General features: G+C 37.0%; 2 protein-coding genes across 7 annotated transcripts in view; one reads left to right on the top strand and one right to left on the bottom strand.

Annotated features, from left to right (window-relative positions):
- Nucleotides 1–458: 458 nt before the first annotated feature.
- Nucleotides 459–22,416, bottom strand: LOC121378128 (FK506-binding protein 2-like). 2 transcript variants are annotated; one of them, XM_041506232.1, is made up of 6 exons: nucleotides 22,359–22,416; nucleotides 13,648–13,710; nucleotides 12,978–13,071; nucleotides 7,394–7,427; nucleotides 5,806–5,876; nucleotides 459–678 (listed from the first exon to the last, which is right to left on the bottom strand). In XM_041506232.1, the coding sequence occupies exons 1-6, from the start codon at nucleotides 22,377–22,379 to the stop codon at nucleotides 476–478; spliced, it is 486 nt and encodes a 161-aa protein (XP_041362166.1). In that variant the 5' UTR covers nucleotides 22,380–22,416; the 3' UTR covers nucleotides 459–475. The 2 variants fall into 2 exon arrangements, with proteins under 2 accessions (XP_041362166.1, XP_041362165.1); XM_041506231.1 differs by lacking the exon at nucleotides 22,359–22,416 and adding an exon at nucleotides 16,127–16,288.
- Nucleotides 18,058–22,433, top strand: part of LOC121378127 — a 46,092-nt gene continuing 41,716 nt past the window's right edge. For 3 of the 5 annotated variants that reach the window (XR_005958665.1, XM_041506227.1, XM_041506229.1), the window contains exons 1-3: nucleotides 18,094–18,258; nucleotides 19,754–19,884; nucleotides 21,415–21,541. Coding sequence is in view for 4 of the 5 variants with exons in the window: in XM_041506227.1 (XP_041362161.1) it covers nucleotides 19,771–19,884; nucleotides 21,415–21,541 (241 nt within the window). In the remaining variant the exon portion in view is untranslated. The other 2 variants (XM_041506228.1, XM_041506230.1) reach the window with 2 other exon arrangements.

Below are 22,433 nucleotides of genomic sequence, written 5' to 3'. Positions count from 1 at the left end.
GATTATAGGATGCCAAACATTTAGTAAATTTGATATATAGTCTTAGAAAACCCGCTACACTTTTCAATTAGTGGTGTGTTTGTGTTAGTGTAAAGTGCTCCTGCTGGCAGAATTTCCTTATTAGCTCAGTTGGTAGAGTGCTGGACTCTAGTACTGAGAGTCTGTGGTTCAAATCCCCTCAGTGGAGGTTGATTTTTCAGTTACAGTAGCAAGGGATCTTTTACATGAACCATCCCACAGACAGGTTAGCACATACAATAACCAATGATATACCAGTCGTAGTGCACTGGCTGGTACCAGATATAGCCGAAGGAGACCGACTGTGCATTAAGGGAGAGCTTTACCACTGGGCTACATCCTGCCCCACACAGCCAATGAAATGCAGTGGTTGACGAGCGATCCTGACAAATCTCTCAGTACACTCATGCAAAATCAACGAATAAAACATAACAATGAAGAAAAATAAAAACACCATTTATTTCCTTTTTTTCCCTCGTTTGTCTTCTTTGGTTCTGCCCTGTGTTTGTGTCTCTTTCTTGTATTTGTCGTACAGGTAGTAAATAACATAAACTATTAGAGCAGGGACAGCTAGGAATTGAGCCGTCTTCAGTATGGACTGCTCAAAAGACTTTTTCTTCAAGGACATCAACTCCAGCTCAAATATTAATGTTGCATCGGCTGTGGACAAAAAAGAAGAAGAGAGAAATGTATTTTTTAAAACTAAATATTATAAATAAATTAATTTTCCATCAAAGACTTGAAGGAAAAATATGTGTTGTTTAATCCACCCCAAAACCAACCCCTGCAATTACCCAAGGCAATCGGCAATGTCGTGGTGATTACCGTGGAGTTTTAATTTTCCACGGCACTTTTTATTTTACCTTAAGACCATATTCAGTTTTTATTTTACCTTAAGACCATATTCAGTTTTTATTTTACCGTAAGACCATATTCAGTTTTTATTTTACCTTAAAGGAAACATGTCACGTAAACCATATTTGGCACCAACCATGTACAATTAATTATAAATTGAATCACCTAAAAAAAATTTTTATAAAAAATAAATTACTTAAAATATCTCCATAAAAGAACCCCAGATACGAGCTCTTAGCGGAAATTGCCGATCTTTAATGAGCAGGGCAATCACGAGGTCCGTGACGTCAGAGACGCGTCGCTTGATCTGAAGCCTTACACTTAAAAGCATTAGTCCGTACCACTCATAAAGAATATAAGACTTGCACAGCTTACCAAAACAATGAGTGTTCGTTCGCAAAACGTTTTGCCGTATCAATATGAGCTGTTAGTAAATGAAGAAAGACACACATTTACTTACAACAGTGATACTGAAGACAAAACGGATAGCGAGTCGGAGGGTGGAGAAACTGATGGTGCCAGACCAGACCGGTCGACCAATTTACAGCCCGGAGCCCGAAAGTAACCCGGAGACAAAACCAAAACTCGGATGCTAATGCCGAGGTGTATACTGTTCATATTTAGCATAAAGATACACCTCGATATGATGTATTTAAATATGTAAAAAATATAAATGTAGGACAAACATTTTTTGGTGTTTTTTTTTTATAGAAAATATCGCATTTTTTATGTTCGGGCTGTACATAATAAAATCTGTATGCACAGTGTAAACAAACGCTCTAATTTACGACAAGGCGCTTCACTTTCATTAACCTGGCTTGTAAAACAACATAAATGACTTGAGAGTATAATCAACTTTTAAACTAAATATATTTCTATTTGCATCAATAGAACGAAATGGGGTTATAGTATTTTTCTCTCATAAAAAAAAGTAGCATATTATTAGGCCTATTGGTAGGGTGCGTTAGAGTAAAAACGACCACTCACGATACCCAAGTGATCATTTTCTTTTCTTTGGTACTACGTAATTGGTCAGTTTTGTAATTTTAGATGGGGAAAGTCTACTTAATCAAGGGTTTTACAGCATTATTTACAGTAATGAAGCAGGGCGGCTGATAATGTCCATTAACATTGTACTATAGTCGCGACAGGTTACGCCACAATACCCTGTGATCTTAAAAAAAACTGGCACGTATTTTGTACGTATGTCTAGACCGTGATAATCACTTACCTGGTCGATACCTAGCCCGAGTACTCTGACTGTAAGAGAGCTAGACGGACATTTGGACATAAACACGCTCTCATTACAGTCAGAGACCAGCCTATGTCTTTTTTTGGCAATTCCTGACTACCAAACGGTAGGCAACGAGTCCCGCTCTAATACCACAACAATCCTATGTTTGACGTCAAATACCTTTACATCAATCATTTTCGAGTTAAGTGATACAAAAAATCCACATATTAATCACTAATACACTTACTACAGAAAGAAACCCGACAGCACCCACATTTAGCTACGCTTCGTGACACTCCGTCGCAACAATTGCAAAGCTCGGCGATCTATTTCGAGACGTAGACCACGTGATCGCGCACTGGGCGATTCCGCCTTGTGCAGCAGTTACAGGGGCCGTCTCATATAAAGCGAAGTTACAACATGGAAGAGTTGGCTAATGCCGTTTTGGATGAATTTGGATTTCATTACGTCATTAAACCAAAACAATTACACATTATTGATTCCATTTTGAATTTGAAGGATACATTTGGGGTGTTATCGACAGGATACGGCAAAAGTATGTGCTACGTACTGCCTCCTCTTATGATGTAACTGCTGCACAAGGCGGAATCGCCCAGTCTCGAACGCCGAGCTTTGTAATTGTTGCGACGGAGTGTCACGAAGCGTAGCTGAATGTGGGTGCTGTCGGGTTTCTTTCTGTAGTAAGTGTATTAGTGATTAATATGTGGATTTTTTGTATCACTTAACTCGAAAATGATTGATGTAAAGGTATTTGACGTCAAACATAGGATTGTTGTGGTATTAGAGCGGGATTCGTTGCCTACCGTTTGGTAGTCAGGAATTGCCAAAAAAAGACATAGGCTGGTCTCTGACTGTAATGAGAGCGTGTTTATGTCCAAATGTCCGTCTAGCTCTCTTACAGTCAGAGTACTCGGGCTAGTCGATACCCTGCAATATACACCTGCCAATCAGGAATCACATGTGCAGGCCACGGAAAGAAAGGACCAATTAACTAAAACAAAACTCCGATTCTCAAGTCAGCCCGTGGATGAAACATAATAGTTATTTCGACACCGACAGTAGTGGTTTATTTTGTATGAACTTCGTGTTGCTTTGGGGCTTCGGGCGATGAGGAACGTTTTTGTGACGTATTCCGCCCGAAGATTAAAAACATTATTTAAAATTATTATTGTTTTCTACACGTTTTTTAAAAACATTTAAATACATCGTACTGAGATGTATCCTCATGCCAAATCCCATGTTTGTATATGCCATATTTAATTACTTATTGACGTTTCCTTCTTCGGACGGTGAATACAGATTTTGTTATGTAGGCCTACAGTCCTAACATGAAAAATCTGTTTTTTTCCAAAAAAATAAATAAATAAAAAATTCTACATTTTTGTTTTAACATATATAAATACATCATGCTGAGGTGTATCTTTGTGCCAAATATGTACAATGTACACCTCGGCATTCGCAACCGAGTACTGTTTTTGTCTCCGGGTAACGTTCGGGCTCCGGGGTGTAAATAGGCCGACACCAAAGTACTATGCGGTGTTGGTGTCCAATCTTTTCTTTTGCGATAAAATACACGCGTCTTTCTTCGGATACAATCCTTTGGAAAACCATAAAAAGACAATCCCGATCGTTTAAACTGTTTATTTTTACACCCAAAGGCCGCGCAGTACGGCACTGTTGGACTGAAAAGATCGTAAGCCCCTTACTCCATATATAAACAGTTAACACTTCCCTTTTTTTCCGAACGCTCACGAAGAAATATGCATAAATCGTACTTTGATACTGATGAGCGTAATTTCTTCATTTTAAGTTAACTACACGTATTTTATTGTTATAAAGTTATTTGTATATTATTTTTATATCATTTTTCTTTTAAAATGAGCTATAATATGGTCTCGTGTCATGTTTCCTTTAAGGCCATATTCAGTTTTTTTCAATGACGTTTCTTTTTTTTCTTGCGGTGGACATTTTCTAAATTACAGGGGTTGCAAACAATATAAAAGAGTCTTATATGATGTAATAAAAACATCTTTAATCACACCCCGGCAAATTGTTTAATCCGTGGTTAATAGGAAAATAAAGGAATATTAATAAAACCCCGTACGTTGTTTAATCTGGGGCTATTGGAAAAAGCAAGGAAAGTCATAGGCGTACGGGCTCCCATTTTTGTATGGGGGCAGGCTGGCTTTTGCCCGAATTAAACAAAAATGCCCGAATCTGCATGACAACATTTATATTAGCATTACTATCAAACAGCTATGTAGGATTGCAAAACGAATCACTACACATTTTTACATGGATTACAACTAATTTTGAGGGTCGAATGATGGAAATACATGGTAAACAGGTCTCATGTTAAGACATTTTGCCCGAATATCTGTATAATTTTTGCCCGAATTTGAGGTTTTGCACAACCTCCCTGCGTCATACACTTATGAGGAAAGTTGAAAACAAAATATCCGAGGTTTGTTGTTATACTTATAGTGACATACTTCTGACTAAGGCCCACAAAAAACCCAGGACAATGTCATTTGTGTGCATCCGTCTCAACTGGAGAGTGGGACGTAGCCCAATGGTAAAACGCTTGCTTGATGCGCGGTCGGTCTAGGATCGATCCCCGTCGGTGCACCATGACTAGCTAGTGCACCATGACTGGTATAACAAAGGCTATGGTATGTGCTATCGTGTCTATAGAATAGTGCATATAAAAGATCCCTTGCTACTAATGGAAAAATGTAGCGGGTTTCTTCTCCAAGACTATAATAAAAATTACCAAATGTTTGACATCCAATAGCCGATGATTAATAAAATCAATGTGCTCTAGTGGTGTCGTTAAACAAAACAAACAGTCTCCAATGAACATGCCTGTTATAGCCAACAGAATGTTCACTTCCAGACTGATTTATATTGAAGTCATGAAGCAATGTGTTGACTTCAGTGTGTGCGTGCACAGGGTCAATGTTCACTTCCAGACTGATTTATATTGAAGTCATGAAGCAATGTGTTGACTTCAGTGTGTGCGTGCACAGGGTCAATGTTCACTTCCAGACTGATTTATATTGAAGTCATGAAGCAATGTGTTGACTTCAGTGTGTGCGTGCACAGGGTCAATGTTCACTTCCAGACTGATTTATATTGAAGTTATGAAGCAATGTGTTGACTTCAGTGTGTGCGTACACAGGGTCAATGTTCACTTCCAGACTGATTTATATTGAAGTCATGAAGCAATGTGTTGACTTCAGTGTGTGCGTGCACAGGGTCAATGGAATGGCTCTTTCATCATGTTTACAAACTTTTGTGTTATTTTCATGTCCACAGAATGTGTGGGTATAATGTGTATGTGCATGTCTGTGCTAAAAACATCTGTGAAACCCTGCTAGTATGTAGAGAGCGACATTCTTAAACACATGGGATATTTTTATTAAATGTTTAGTGATTACAAAAAGCTCCTAACAATGGTTGCACAAAAACTCCGAAATAGCATTTTGAATTAATGTCTGTTGTTTTGTGTGCATTGCTGATGCCGAGAAGTATACATTTGAATTACCTGGTATGACCGGGGGTCGACCTTGAGACCCGTATGCTAAGCCGAGAAGTATACATTTGAATTACCTGGTATGACCGGGGGTCGACCTTGAGACCCGTAGGCTAAGCCGAGAAGTATACATTTGAATTACCTGGTATGACCGGGGGTCGACCTTGAGACCCGTATGCCAAGTGTGGTGGAATGGTCAACTTGCGCTTTTCTCTGAAAAATAAAGATGAAAAATGAAATGCTGAATGAAAAACGATTAACACCTTCTGTTACAACAGGCTTATCAGGGAGTATAAATTACAAATATGTTTTAGTGGATGTCTGGGGTCAAGTTCTTCATAGGGTGGATGTCTGGGGAGCAAGTTCCCCAGGAAGTGTTGTATGGTATTGTAAGTGTATCTTGGGAAATTTTGAATTTAAAGTCGCACGCCCTAGTTTCAGCACGCAAAAATTAATTATAATTTTGGGTAATCTACAAAACTGTAACATATTTAGATCACATTTTTATAAAATAGAGTGAAAAAGCAGGTTTTATATCTATAAATACCATGGGAATCCCCGTTACCCAATTACTTGAAATAATTTTGAAAATTAGTATTCTGATGTCACTGGTAGATGTCGCTCGAAGCACAGAAATGCCTATGTCACGACAAATTTCCCAGAGTGCACACATACTTGGGGTGCATTCCTTTCACCTCTCCTGGGCATGTTCCAACTGTTCTGTCCTGGACAGCGAAAGGAATGAGTTTGGAACAGGAAGTTACTTTACCAACATGGGTGCTTCTGTTGAGGAAGTGGCTGCTGCAGCAATCATGATACTTGAATCGGAATAAGATGACAATGATAGTCCGTCACTGACCATGTTGACTATACAGTGTTTGAAATAATAAATTTTATATATAAACCGCAATTAGCCTACATTTGCTATTCGGTACCGGGTACTAGTGGCTAACCTATTGTTATTAGCAATTAGATGCACCGTTTATTATTGTTGGTAGTGATAGTGGTAGTGATAGTGGTAGTGGTAGTAGTAGTAGTCTGTAGGAACCAGAGGTGGGGAGGCACTTCCCCTCCCCAAGACGAAAATGTAAGGTTTTGTTTGTCCTACATAAAGGTTAAATAAAGGTAACAATACAGCTTGTGCTCCCACCCCCACCCCCCAAGGTTGTATCCCCTCTCCAGATATCGTAAGACATAGCAGAATTATTGGTTTTACGGGTTTGTAACATTTTGTATTGAGATACTTACTTGTCTGAACTTTATTGTTAATGAAAATGTTCACGAACTGAAAAAAAACCCTCACAAATGAACGACAAGCACACGACAACAAATCGGATGTTGATTGCGCGAACCGTGCACGAGAAAACAAACCTAAACAAAATGATAATGGTCACGTGATATACCAACATCTGTGACGTTGAAACGGGAAGATCCCCTCTAAAAATAGATTAGACCTTGTCTGCTCAGCGTTTTTAAGAAATACGAAAAATGCATTTTGTGGTATTACAAACACCAGAATTACCAGGATTACCAGGTGAATGGAAAAGTATATTCTAAATAATAAAATGTAAGTAAAGTGCAATTTTATTTGTGAGAAAATGGGTTTAATAGCGAAAAACAAATGGTGTAATGGTTAACAACTAGGGCGTGTCCCTTTAACAAATTAACTTTTTAAAAATTATTTCACAAATAAAGTGGGCCTTTAATGAATAAAAGTGTGTAAATCTTACCCCACACACATGCCCTCAATGCCTTCTTCCCATCCTGGAAAATATAGATGACAATGCATTTGTATTAATTGTGAACAGTTAAACAAAATAGATGACAATGCATTTGTATTAATTGTGAACAGTCAAACTAAATAGATGACAATGCATTTGTATTAATTGTGAACAGTCAAACTAAATAGATGACAATGCATTTGTATTAATTGTGAACAGTCAAACTATTTGTATTAATTGTGAACAGTCAAACTAAATAGATGACAATGCACTTGTATTAATTGTGAACAGTCAAACTAAATAGATGACAATGCATTTGTATTAATTGTGAACAGTCAAACTATTTGTATTAATTGTGAACAGTCAAACTAAATAGATGACAATGCATTTGTATTAATTGTGAACAGTCAAACAATTTGTATTAATTGTGAACAGTCAAACAATTTGTATTAATTGTGAACAGTCAAACTAAATATATGACAATGCATTTGTATTAATTGTGAACAGTCAAACTAAATAGATGACAATGCATTTGTATTAATTGTGAACAGTCAAACTATTTGTATTAATTGTGAACAGTCAAACTAAATAGATGACAATGCACTTGTATTAATTGTGAACAGTCAAACTAAATAGATGACAATGCATTTGTATTAATTGTGAACAGTCAAACTATTTGTATTAATTGTGAACAGTCAAACTAAATAGATGACAATGCATTTGTATTAATTGTGAACAGTCAAACAATTTGTATTAATTGTGAACAGTCAAACTAAATATATGACAATGCATTTGTATTAATTGTGAACAGTCAAACTAAATAGATGACAATGCATTTGTATTCATTGTGAACAGTCAAACTAAATAGATGACAATGCATTTGTATTCATTGTGAACAGTCAAACTAAATAGATGACAATGCACTTGTATTCATTGTGAACAGTCAAACTAAATAGATGACAATGCATTTGTATTAATTGTGAACAGTCAAACTATTTGTATTAATTGTGAACAGTCAAACTAAATAGATGACAATGCACTTGTATTAATTGTGAACAGTCAAACTAAATAGATGACAATGCATTTGTATTAATTGTGAACAGTCAAACTATTTGTATTAATTGTGAACAGTCAAACTAAATATATGACAATGCATTTGTATTCATTGTGAACAGTCAAACTAAATAGATGACAATGCATTTGTATTCATTGTGAACAGTCAAACTAAATAGATGACAATGCATTTGTATTAATTGTGAACAGTCAAACTAAATAGATGACAATGCATTTGTATTCATTGTGAACAGTCAAACTAAATAGATGACAATGATAATGATGATGATATTCTTTATTTCCTCCATAAATGAAGATTGCATACAATCACACGTTCAAATTAAATAAATAACACAAAAATACAGGTACTGTAATACATTATTATATATATATATATATATATATATATATATATATCGAGAGAGAGAGAGAGAGAGAGAGAGAGAGAGAGAGAGAGAGAGAGAGAGAGAGAGAGAGACACACACACACACACACACACACAGAGAGAGGAAGGACATGCCCTTCATAACTATTTATAACAGTTCAGAAATCCAACCGGATGTGCTGACGACAAAGATGTATATATTTTGATATGCTTAAAATAAACGCAATCCACTGATGAAAATCAAGACCATTCAGGTCATTGTTTTCTCCTCCCAAAATACAGTTCATGAAATTTTCGTCACTTTGGTCACATATTGTAACATACTGGTCAATAGACATAATGTTTGCTAGTAATTCAAAAGCAGCATTTCACAGTGTAATAAAATATGTTTAGTATAATCTAACGTTTGTTTATCACATAGAATACATTTCCTTGGAAAGGTGATCATGCTACCTATTTTTATGACTGATGATAAAGTTATTTTACAATTTGGATGAACGTACGCTATTTTCCAAAGAATGTGGACACCGATATCGGGGTGAATGTCACAGAAGCGGGAAAGTTCAGGCGTTCTATGAAGTTTAGTTTGGTGACTCGTATTCTCAAATTCCATTAGTTTTCTGTTTACTATTGCACGCCAATGGAGTTTATCTATGAATTCTCCGTATTTCACATATCTGTATATCACATCAGTAAGATTATATTTCTTAATCACATTAAATATATCGCTTATAAAGTCGGCATGTGTTCTTATGCCAATAAGATATTGTCCAAGTTTCCAAAGAAAGAGTTTCTTCGATATATGTTTAGTTTCCTGTCGGCACAAACGTCCAAGTAGCAGTAGCTTGCACTTGTCAATATAGGTCTGCATTGACCATAGCCCCAGAGTGGCCGTGGTTGTAATACTAGGCGATCGCTGATCTAGACCTTGGGCTCTTCTAGCAAACTGTCTTTGAACCTGTTCCATCTTATGAATATTAGTATCAGAGATATCAAAATATAGTTCACAGGCATAAAATGATGATGGCAATATAACTCGTTTCCAGATTTTAGCGCTTGCAATAGGATTCAAACCGTTTATTTGTAATCCAGTCATGTACAGTGAGTTAACTGTTTTAGTAGCTTTTTCACATGCACGTTCGATTCTTTTCTGACAGGAATTATTACTGGTAAATAAAACACCTGCATATTTCGTTTCTTCAACATGGTTAATTTTACTTTGCCCCAGAAGAAATGTATTTCCAGTGTTACATTTGCGTTTGTTATTAAATAATATGGAACAACTTTTGTTGGGATTATATTTTAAACGCCATTTGGTAGCATACGAGTAAACCGTATTAATCAGTGTTTGCATACCTTTAGTTGTTGCACTTAATATAATGGTATCATCCGCAAGCAATAGTCCTGGTATTTTTATATGTGCCATACTTATACCATAGCCAGTCATTCTCAGTTCGGTCATCAAGTCATTGATAAAAACCAAAAATAACCAAGCAGACATAACTCTGCCTTGTCCAACACCACGGGTAATACAGAATTGTTCGGAAGCACATCCCTGAAAAGCAACAAAGGCACAAGCTGTCGTATAAGAGTGTCTAATAAGACGCCAGCTCTTAGATTTTATTCCTAATTTATAAAGTTTGTGAAGCAGGCCATCTTGCCACACGCAGTCAAAGGCCTTTTCATTATCAAGAAATGTAGCATGGAGACCAGTCTGGGATTGGGAATAATGACTTATACATTCTTGTAATGTCCAGGCAGCTAATTGGGCACCACTGTTTTTACAAAATCCAAATTGAAGTGGATCAGGGAAGTTTACATTTGATTTCTCGAACCACTGTTGAATCCGGTTAAGGATAATTTTTTCTAGCAATTTGCCTCATGAAGATGTCAAAGTTATACCTCTGTAGTTCCGTGGGTCACTTTTGTCTTTTCCATTTTGTTTATATAATGGAATAGTGCATCCAATTCTATAAGCTTTAGGAATATATTCTTTTTCAATAATCAGGTTAAAAAGAATTTGAATATGTTGCATAAATATATCTCCTGCATATCTTAAGTGTTCGTTAGAGATGCCATCTGGTCCTGGTGATTTGTTATTATTAAGGGGTTTAATAACAGAGGCTACTTCACCAAATGTCACGAGGTCAGCTAAAATTGTTTCTTCTTGTGAATAACTATCGCCTAAAAGTTGTTCAATGTTTATTTTTTCTGAATTCTGGCATTCAGTATTTTCTGTGGCAAGATCAGCGAAATAATCCTTCCATAAACATGTAATTTGATATGGAGTTATTGCTTCAGTCCCGTCATATTTGAGTATGTTTATTGTTGAAGACGATTGTCTAAAACGCCTAACAGTTTTATAAAAATACCCCACATCAACATTTGAACTATTTTCAATTTCCGTATACAAATAATCTTTATAATTCAATTTCGAATGTCTGTTGTTTTTCCGGAACACACGTTTCGCATTTTTATAATTACGATAAGAAATGGATTGTGGATTTCGAGGTTTCCCATCTTAATTGTGAACAGTCAAACTAAATAGATGACAATGCATTTGTATTAATTGTGAACAGTCAAACTAAATAGATGACAATGCATTTGTATTAATTGTGAACAGTCAAACTAAATAGATGACAATGCATTTGTATTCATTGTGAACAGTCAAACTAAATAGATGACAATGCATTTGTATTCATTGTGGACAGTCAAACTAAATATTTATCTTACTTTATGCAATATTTTGGTTCGGGACTTAGCCCAGTGGTAAAGCGCACGCCTTATGCGCGGTTGGTCTATGATCGATCCCCGTCAGTGGACCCATTGGGCTATTTCTCGTTCCAGCCAGTGCACCACGACTGGTATATCAAAGGCCATGGTATGTGCTATTCTGTCTGTGGGATGGTGCATATAAAAGATCCCTTGCTACTAATGGAAAAAATGTAGCAGCTTTCCTCTCTATGTCTCTGTTAAAATGACCATATGTTTGACATCCTGTAGCCGATGATTAATAAATCAATGTGCTCTAGTGGTGTCGTTAAACAAAAAACTAACTTAAACGTATGCAATATTTAGAGGTCTATATTTTTAACAGGATAGTTATGATCTAGCATACATGATCAGGGCTTTAGATTGCAACAAAGTCAAGGTGATAAACATTGTGCCCAGAATATGTATAAAGGCACAAACTTGAAAGAACTGACGGTGGTGTTGTACAACACAGCCTACACTAGTGTCAAGTTATTCCCCTTGACTAGGGTATCCACAGGTACTTGAGTACAATGTCATTTTGCCATATGCTTGTCACCGTTTACATTAGATATGAAGGGAAAACAAAAGTCGAATGTGTGGAATTCAATACAATGGCATGATTTGGAATCAGGTTGCATAATACTATTTTATTTTATTCCTCAGTCTCATTATCTTCTAGAGAAGTTTCGGGTACTCGGGTCCGGGTCGAGTTTGACCCTCGAGTACTCGAGTCGAATATTTTGGACTTGTGGAGGCCCTACCCTTGACCACACATATCTCCCCATAAGCAATTAATTGCTTCCCTGTGATGTTTTTTCGTGGCAATGTCTGCCATTTTAAATAACAAACAATCCAAGAGAGTGATTTGTCCACATACTTATAGCAGATAGTGTACCTTTAATGACCCGTGTGTTTTCCCAGTGTGAATGCTAGATAGTGTGCCTTTAATGACTGTGTGTTCTACAAGTGTAAACGCTAGATAGTGTGCCTTTAATGACTGTGTTCTAACAGTGTGAACGCTAGATAGTGTGCCTTTAATGACCGTGCATTCTACCAGTGCGAACGCTAGATAGTGTACCTTTAATGACCATGCGTTCTCCCAGTGTGAATGCTAGATAGTGTGCCTTTAATGAATGTGTGTTCTACAAGTGTAAACGCTAGATAGTGTGCCTTTAATGACTGTGTTCTAACAGTGTGAACGCTAGATAGTGTGCCTTTAATGACCGTGCATTCTACCAGTGCGAACGCTAGATAGTGTACCTTTAATGACCATGCGTTCTACCAGTGTGAACGCTAGATAGTGCCCCTTTAATGACTGTGTTTTCTACCAGTGCGAACGCTAGATAGTGCACCTTTAATGACCATCCGTTGTGTACCTTTAATGACCGCTAGATAGTGTACCTTTAATGACCGTGTGTTCTCCCAGTGTGAACGCTATGGGGTCTCGGTTCTTCTGGATGGACGAGTCAAAAACCACGCCCGACTCCAAGGTGCCCTGGAAACCAGCAACAAACACATTGGACAAAACAACTTTCCACTATTTATGCCCTAACATATTTTATTAATTTATAAATTAATGTAGTAGTGTGTTTGTTTGTTTGGAATCTCCAAATATCTATCTTTATTATATAACATTTAGTGAAATATCTTAAAATATCACTGAAATCAAAGTGTTATCAGTCACTCAGTGATGATAATACATTTTAGAGTGAAAATTTCACTATTTCACTCTAAAATGTGTTATCGTCAAGTGCTGTAGAAAGTGTTATCTTCACTGTAAGAAAGCCAGAACTATTTTTAAAAATAAAGGTAAATTGCCAAAAGTTATCTAATAAATAGAAAATTTCATGTTTCATGTCATGCAAGCGCAACTCGTGAGATATGAATCATATTTGACAAAAAACACGAAATATCCTCTATATATATATTACATCATTTTACGATTCCAGATTGATGCAAAAACCTAACAAAAAATATCTAGATTAAATGCCTGCTGTCAGAAATGGTAATCTGGCAGTTAAAGGGTTAACTCAAAGCATGGTAATGAATGGCAGTCGAAGGGTTAACTCACGGTGTAGTGGAGAGCCACCTGGTCTCCAGCTGACGCCTTCGTTCCGCAATCTTCTGGCTTGAACTGGAAAAACAATCAAACTTCAATTAAATATAGGCCTACTTGTCCACACTCAACACAAAGAAGGAAGGAAGGAAATGTTTTTATTTAATGACGTACTCAACACATTTTATTTATGGTTATATGGCACCAGACATATGGTTAACCACCCAGATATTGAGAGAGGAAACCTGCTGTTGCCACTTCATGGGCTACTCTTTTCGATTAGCAGCATGGGATCTTTTACATGCACCATCCCACAGACAGAATACTACATACCATGGCCTTTGTTACACCAGTTGTGGAGAAACAGCCCATTGTGTCCACCAAGGGGGACAGACTGACCATGCATGAAGCAAACACTTTACCACTGGAATACGTCCCACCCTCTCAACACAAACAACATATATATATATATATATATTTATCCAGCAATCACTGTATACATTGGCAACATATGATGACTACATAAATCTCTATATTTTTGGTCACTGACTAAAAATATAGGTCACGTGACATAAGCCCGACCGTGACATAAGCCCGTATTTCAGAGTAGATTTTCAATAAACATACTCTTTAAATCATTTGTTGAAGTACAGTAAATACAAATAACTTTTAGTTTTGCGATAACAATACAAAACTTGTATATTTATTTGTGAATTAGAGTTTAGAAACGTTTTTTTAATGTGACAGAATGCAGCTAGTGTCTTACAAATAATAACGTCATGTATCTTGTATGACGTCATACGGCAAAAGCCTTGCTAGGTTGACAATATTCGATTTGCGTACACAAAACTGGAATAAATAACAATTTGCCGAATATCCCTGTAGGATATTGCAGAATAAAAGAAATAACTGGTTACTGTCTTAAGATATCGGCTTTATCCTGCTCAGGACGAATGGCGAATGCAGCTCGGCAGGATAAAGCCGATATCTTAAGACAGTGACCAGTTATTCCCTATATATATATATATATATATATATTCATTATCACATCTTAAAGATTGGTTATTTGGAATACTTGAATAGAATATTGTTTTTTAAATGACATCTCGGCACATTTTAAACATGGCCATTTGGAAAGGAAAGGAATGTTTGTTTAAAGTTTGTTTTGTTCAACGACACCACTGGAGCACATTGATTAATTAATCTAGTATCATCAGGGTATTGGATCTCAAACATTTGGTAATTCTAACACATAGTCACCAGAGGAAACCCGCTACATTTTTCCTAATGCAGCAAGAGATCTTTTATATGTGCCATCCCACAGACAGGAAAACATAGTAACCACGGCCTTTAACCAGCTGTGCTGCACTGGTTGGAATGAGAGAAAAAATCCCAACAGCTGAATGCATCCACCAAGGTCATTCAATCCTGCGATGCAAACACCTCAAGTGAGCACTCAACTGACTAAGCTAGATCCATCCCCTGGAATGTTTGTTCTATGACAACAGAATATTTTAAACTGACTAAGCTAGATCCAGCCCCTGGAATGTTTGTTCTATGACAACAGAATATTTTAAACTGACTAAGCTAGATCCAGCCCCTGGAATGTTTGTTCTATGACAACAGAATATTTTAAACTGACTAAGCTAGATCCAGCCCCTGGAATGTTTGTTCTATGACAACAGAATATTTTAAACTGACTAAGCTAGATCCAGCCCCTGGAATGTTTGTTTAATGACAACAGAATATTTTAAACTACGACTATTTGAAATGAAAAGGAATGTCTGTTTAATGACAACTCAGCACATCTTAAATCTTAGCAAGGAAAGAAGGAAGAAAATGTTTTATTTAATGATGCACTCAACACATTTTATTTACGGTTATATGGGGTCGGACATATGGTTAAGGACCACACAGATATATTATTGAGAGAGGAAACCCCCTGTTGCCACTTCATGGGCTACTCTTTTTTCGATTTAACAGCAAGGGATCTTGTATACACCTCAGCACATTTTAAACATGGCTAGGGTATTTACAAATGGAGCAAACGTTCATAAATGATATTACAAATACAATTAAATAAGGTACATTTTCATATTATGATTTTTGCATTAAAAATAATTTAAAAACAATAAATTAAAAAAATAAAATAAAATACCCCCCCCAATTAATTTTTTTTTAAATACATGAATAGAATACACCCTTGACCCCCCCCCCCCCCCAACTCCACTGACGCACCTGCCATTCTGCTTTTATATGCGTTCCCAGAATCCTCAGCTACGTGATAATTTATGTTTTGACTGTAGACCCATTACGCACGGAAACAGACAAGCGTTGACATCAGTCTGTTTTGCGTGTCTTGTAGTATACCGTCGACTTTAGTCTTTAGTACCCGTATTAACACCATACAAATAAACGTCAATGCAGGCGAACAAGAAAGCTATTCTGGATATAATATTTTATTGATTGTCAGACGTATATTAGCATATCCTACCTGCACATGGACCTCTAACTCTTTCTTTTTCTTTCCATCACAATCAGTCGATAAAATTAGAACAAACGAAAAGATGTGTATAAAGCGGTACTGCATTTTCGTTGTTTAATTCGGGTACTTGGACCTTTCCAATCGGTACGCGACGCGTGTGACCGGGACGAAACAAATGGTGTGTTTTTGTAGGGGTGGTAGGTTGTGACGAGTGAGTCATAAATGGTTCTGGTTTTATAAAATGTTGGTGCTTGGCATTATTTGTTTACTATAGTGACCATGTTTTGGATAGTTGTTTTATAATGGAAGCTTACTACACTAGTGGAATGATTTTAAGTTTATATAAAGAACCCAGTCCCCCTGCGTTACTAGATTTAATAGTCAGTGAAATAGGTCAAAATTATAATTCTGTCTTTAGGGCTGACACTAGGGTTGGGTGTGTTGGCGGAGGGATGCGGATTTAAAAATGATTATTTTTTCGTTGTTATTGGTTTTGTTTATTTCCTTTGTTGAAATATTTTAGGGGAAGGGGTGTTGAAGGGGCGGGTTGTTGGTTAGTGGTACATCGGCCGCCTGACGTGCAATGAGTCGCAGGATCGATCGCTCTCAAAAGACTCGATCATTTATCGTTTCCGCTATCAAATATTGATGACCATGCACATATCATTAAAATAATAATTATTATTAGCATAACAGTCTAATCTTGGATTTTATAACGGAAGGGAGGGAGATGGGGGGGGGGGGGGACCCAAAATATAGAGAATTATTATTGTCCGAAACATCTGCCGTCAACTAAGTTGACGGCAGATGTTTCGAACCCACGCTATTTATGAATCGTGTTATGGATCTACAGCTAGATAGTGCAAGTTGCCCATTAAGGTTCTAACAAACAACCAAGTTCGGATTAGGAAAAGAGGCATATATAAAAAGTGGTGGGCCAAAAAAAAAAGAAAAAAAAAGAAAGAAAGTAAGTTTTGTTTTATTTAACGACGCCACTAGAGCACAGTGATTTTTTATCTTATCAAGAAAGAAAGAAAGAAAGAAATGTTTTATTTAACGACGCACTCGACACATTGTATTTACGGTTATATGGCCTCAGACATATAGTTAAGGACCACACAGATATTGAGAGAGGAAACCCGCTGTCGCCACTTCATGGGCTACTCTTTTCGATTAGCAGCAAGGGATCATTTATATGCACCATCCCACAGACAGGGTAGTACATACCACGGCCTTTGATATACCAGTCGTGGTGCACTGGCTGGAACAAGAAATAGCCCAATGGGCCCACCGACGGGGATCGATCTCACACCGACCGCGCATCGAGCGAGCGCTGTACCACTGGGCTACGTCTTGCCCTCAAGAAAGAAAGAAAAAGTGTGGTTGGCGTCATAGCCCTCGGTTAACCCAATGAGTGAACAATATCTCTTCTGCTCCAGCTTTTAATGTCGTTATATCATAAAATATGAGATACATTAGGCCATGATCATTATATATATATATATATATATATATATATATATATATATATATATATATATATATATATATATATATATATATATGCTGATATTGCAAACAATGCTATAACATTCTAGCAGATTATTTATCAGTTTTATGAACTAACTGTAGAGCTCTAAAAAAAAAAAATCTCGTTCCAGCAAGAGCACCACGACTGGTATATCAAAGGCCGTGGTATGTGCTATTCTGTCTGTGGGATGGTGCATACAAAATATCCCTCAGGTGCTACTGATGAATAAATGTGGCGGGTTTCCTCTCTAAGACTATACGTCAAAAGTACCAAATGTTTGATATCCAATAGTTGACGATTAATAAGTCAATGTACTCTAGTGATGTCATTAAACAAAACAATATTTTTGCCGCTACTGATACCAATGTCTTGTCCAATGGTTGCGTGCCACTAACGTTTCCTGGCGTGTTGACACGCGGTTTACAAGCGTAATGTTGGTGGGTAAACAGTAAAAACCTAGACGTAAAAGAAATATGCCTATATTACGTAGTTCCAAGACAACTTATAGCCCAAAAAATTGATCATTAAAAGAACCTTTGATCATTTTTCAGTGATAACGTATTCCGATTAAAATCTTCAACGTTTTGGGGGTTATTATTGAATATTTTAAGTAAGTGGTGCAAAGTGAATTTTTGGTGTGTAAGGTGTGCTTTATGTATATGTTTTCGACCAGTTCCTTAAATTGAAATCGTGTTATTTTTTGTTACGATATGTTAATTTATAGAAAAACCCAACACATATACATTTTGAATATTGTTAAACTGAAATGCTAATTATTTTTTTGTAAATTTATTTATTTAATTATTACTTTAAAAAAATATAGATATATTTTTAAGGGTCGAACTTAATGACGACCCAATAATTGAATATTTAACATTTGCACATTTGAAATATGTCTACATGGTTACTAGTGATTTCGTATCAAAGTCTTTTTGTACCATCCATTTCGTAATGGTCATTTCGTACAATAGTGCTTTGGTTATTTCGTACCACAGTCATTTCGTACCATAGCCATTTCATACCTACTTTTTACCATCTCATACCATAATGTTTGGTCATTTCGAACCATAATCCTTTCGTACCATAGCCATCTCGTACCACAATGTTTGGTCATTTCGTACTCGGTATCTTATTTTTGTCATGGTATGCCACTTCTTATTTTTATTGTTGACGAATAAACGTTGACGTGTATACCTTATAAAGTGAGCAAAGGTTTAAATGAATAAAGGTTTAAATGAATAAGAGAAGTAAATTAACGATGAAATGTGTTTCAATGACCATTAACCCTGTTGAATTCACTTGTATATTGCCACATGAATGTGATAGTTTATTTTTAAGACAAACTGACAAGTAACCCATGGCACTGATGATCATTTTATATGATACACGACGCCTCCCACCCCCATCTTATAAAAGCCTACATTCAATATAGATGCATTAGCCTAATGTTTATTTTTTAAATCAGTAATTCGACATTTTACCATCTATCATTCAACTAAATGATTGAGGTACGAAATGACTGGAATGAAAAGAACAAGGTACGAAATGACCAAACAGACATGGTACGGAGTAACAATGGTACGAAATGACCAAATGACTGGTACAAAATGACCAGGGTACGAAATGACTTGGGTACGAAATGGTAAAATTGGGTATGAAATGACTATGGTATGAATTGACTATGGTACGAATTGATTGGTTACCGTCTACAGGTACAGCAAAATAACCTTTCATTCATGTTTGTTTAGGCTACTGCAAATATCTCTTTAAAATATTGCCATAGGCAGGCTGAAGATTGCAGTCGGTGTGCCATTTCATCCGTGGCAATTACAGCCAGTGCACCATGACTGGCATATCAAAGGCCGTGGTATGTACTACCCTGTCTCTGGGATGGTGCATATAAAAGATCCCTTGCTGCTAATCAAAAAGAGTAGCTCATGAAGTGGCAACAGCGAGTTGCCTCTCTCAATATCTGTGTGGTCCTTAACCCTATGTCTGATGCCATATAACTGTAAATAAAATGTGTTGAGTGCGTAGTTAAATAAAACATTTCCTTCCTGTTACACATTCCTTTCCTTTCTTTTCCTTTGACTATAAAACTACAGTGATATAAAATCTGACCATGTCGGAGTACAGTGTTATTTCGGACCCAGAGGCGCTGATAGAATGTCCGTACGACAAAGTGCACATGATCCGAGCCAAACGCTTCCCGTACCATCTGTTAAAGTGTAAAAAGGTTGGTCTGATCTTTTCTGTTGTGGTACCCCAGGGCTATAATCATGTTGATGTACTTACCTAGTTTGACACCCAATAGCCGATTGTTATTTTTGTGCTGGGGTGTCGTTAAACATGTATGTGGGTTTTTCGGGGGAGGGGGGGGGGGTTGTACCCTAGGGCTCAAACTTGATCAGGGGCTTCACCAATGCCTATAGCAAAAAAAAAAAAAAAAAAAATGCTGGAGGTAACAATTTCTTAAATTCGAGCCCTGTTCCCAATTTTTGTTATAAAACTACAGTGGTGGGGGATCGAAGGGTTAATTGGAGGCATTGGGAAAATTATACTTGTGACAGGATGGGCATGGGATGACAGAGGTGGATCTAGAGAGGGGTCCCAGGGACCCGCCCACTCTAAATTTTGCGATAGTTATAATTATATTATATATTAATTTTCATTTTTTTTTACGATCCTCCTCCAAGCCTCCCCCCAAAGTTCCCTTGACATTCCATCTCATGTCACTGGGGCCCCCTAAATGGACTTTCTGGATCTGCCACTGGGTGAGTTAGAACCATTACTCCGGCTCCCCTGAAACCAGATCATGGAGAGTTGCTCCCCTTAGCAGTTGAATTAAAAAACCAAAACAACCCGAACACCTGAGAGACCAGATAAAAAGTCTCATTTAAGGGGTATCCAATTTAGAGGGTTATTTTCTGTACTGATGTTTTAAAAGGGAATATGAGAGTTGTCCAGGATGTTTTTTAGGGAATTCTGTTTTAGAGAGGATCCAGTTTAGAGGGTTTTGCTGGACAAAAATGGATTACTTACTGATGTTCATTTACCTTAAATGGATCCACATAATCTGAATTGTAGCAGCAGTTAATTACATGATTTAGTTCTTTCATAATGAGGTCCAATAGTGTTTTCCCTTCGCCCTGATGCTGTTTAGCAAAGTCTTTTTTATTAGGTTGACCATGAACTGTGTATAAGAAAAGAATTATTTACATGGTAGTTTTATTTTTAAAGAATTATGTAAGCAATGCATTGTTCACCTGATTTTTTAATTTTATTTTAAAGAACTATATAAGAAACAGTGTTCGAGATTAAATATTTTGGGCAGTATCCCAGTTGGATACTAACATTTCAAAATCTGGTATCCCAACTGAGAATTTTGTATCCCACTTAATTGAGTTGGTATTGTTATGGTATAGCATTAGATTGGGTATGAGCTCGAAAATACTGTTAGTTAACTTCACCAGTAAATGACGACTTTCATTGTTTCAGCGAAAAATAAAACCACAGGATTAAAAAAACAAAAGCAACATTATATGGTATCCCGGTGGGATACTGGGTTATTGAAGTCTAGTATCCAAAATTAAATTCTGGTATCCCAGGGATATCAGGATACCGTTAATCTCGAACCCTGAGAAATGAATTCTTCATGTAATTTTTATATTTTATTTTAAAGAATTGTGAAGTTTTTAAAATTATATTTTAAAGAACTATGTAAGAAATTAATTCTTCATGCAGTTTTTTGTATTTTATTTTAAAGAACTATGTAGGAAGTGAATTCTCAGTGTGCCCTTTCAACGCGCGCCACGAGATGCCGAAACCCGAACTCCGGTATCACATGGCCAACTGTCCTGACCGTGCCAGACTGGAGAAGGATCTCGCGTACGGTGAGTACGTCAACTTTTTATATCTTTAACACAGGCGTCGGAATAAGCATAGGGTGTGCCCACGTCAGGTCTCTGAAAATTGCAAGACCAATTTTTTTCATTTGTGTGTTGCTCGCATAAGGATATAGTTTGTGTAACCCATTTTTCATTAGCGCATTGAATTTATGACATCATTTACCTGTTCGGGGACGAGATGTAGCCAAGTGGTAAAGTGCTCGCTTGTTGCGTGCATGGTCGGTTTGGGATCAGTCCCCATTGGGCTATTTCTTGCTCCAGCCAGTGCACCACGACTGGTACATCAAAGCCCGTGGTATGTGCTGTCCAGTTTATGGGATGGTGCATATAAAAGATCCCTTTCTGCTAATCCAAAAGAGTAGCCCATGAAATGGTAACAGCAGGTTTCCTCCCTCAATATATGTGTGGTCCTTAACCATATATCCGACACCATATAACCGTAAATAAAATGTGTTGAGTGCGTCACTAAATAAAACATTTCCTTCCTTCCTTTACCTGTTCATGATGGGTTACCCAAAAGCTAAATAGGTGACCTAAATTAGTTTTTTGCGTAACCGATAAATAGTTTCAGCAAACGTTCAATTATCAGAGGCCAGCATGTACTGGTTATCACCAAGTAGTTACCTGCGGGGTTCAGACTTCAGAATGTGTTACTACAGCACTTTTGAAATATTCTTGTCGTAGGTAAAATGCTCCTGTCTTGTTAGACTCGACTCGTGCCCGAGTACTCGAGTACTCGTGGAGATCCTACTGCATACATCAATTTTAAAGTAGTAACTTTAGAAACAAATTTCTTACTCACCTGTTGGTGAGAACCAAACATTTGTTTTTGATGGGCACGAGCACTATCACGCCTTGTCACGTACTAGCAACTATG

The sequence above is a fragment of the Gigantopelta aegis genome, chromosome 7, assembly GCF_016097555.1.
Source record: "Gigantopelta aegis isolate Gae_Host chromosome 7, Gae_host_genome, whole genome shotgun sequence".
NCBI classification, from domain to species: Eukaryota; Metazoa; Mollusca; class Gastropoda; order Neomphalida; family Peltospiridae; genus Gigantopelta; species Gigantopelta aegis.
This window is presented reverse-complemented; position numbering and strand designations above follow the sequence as displayed.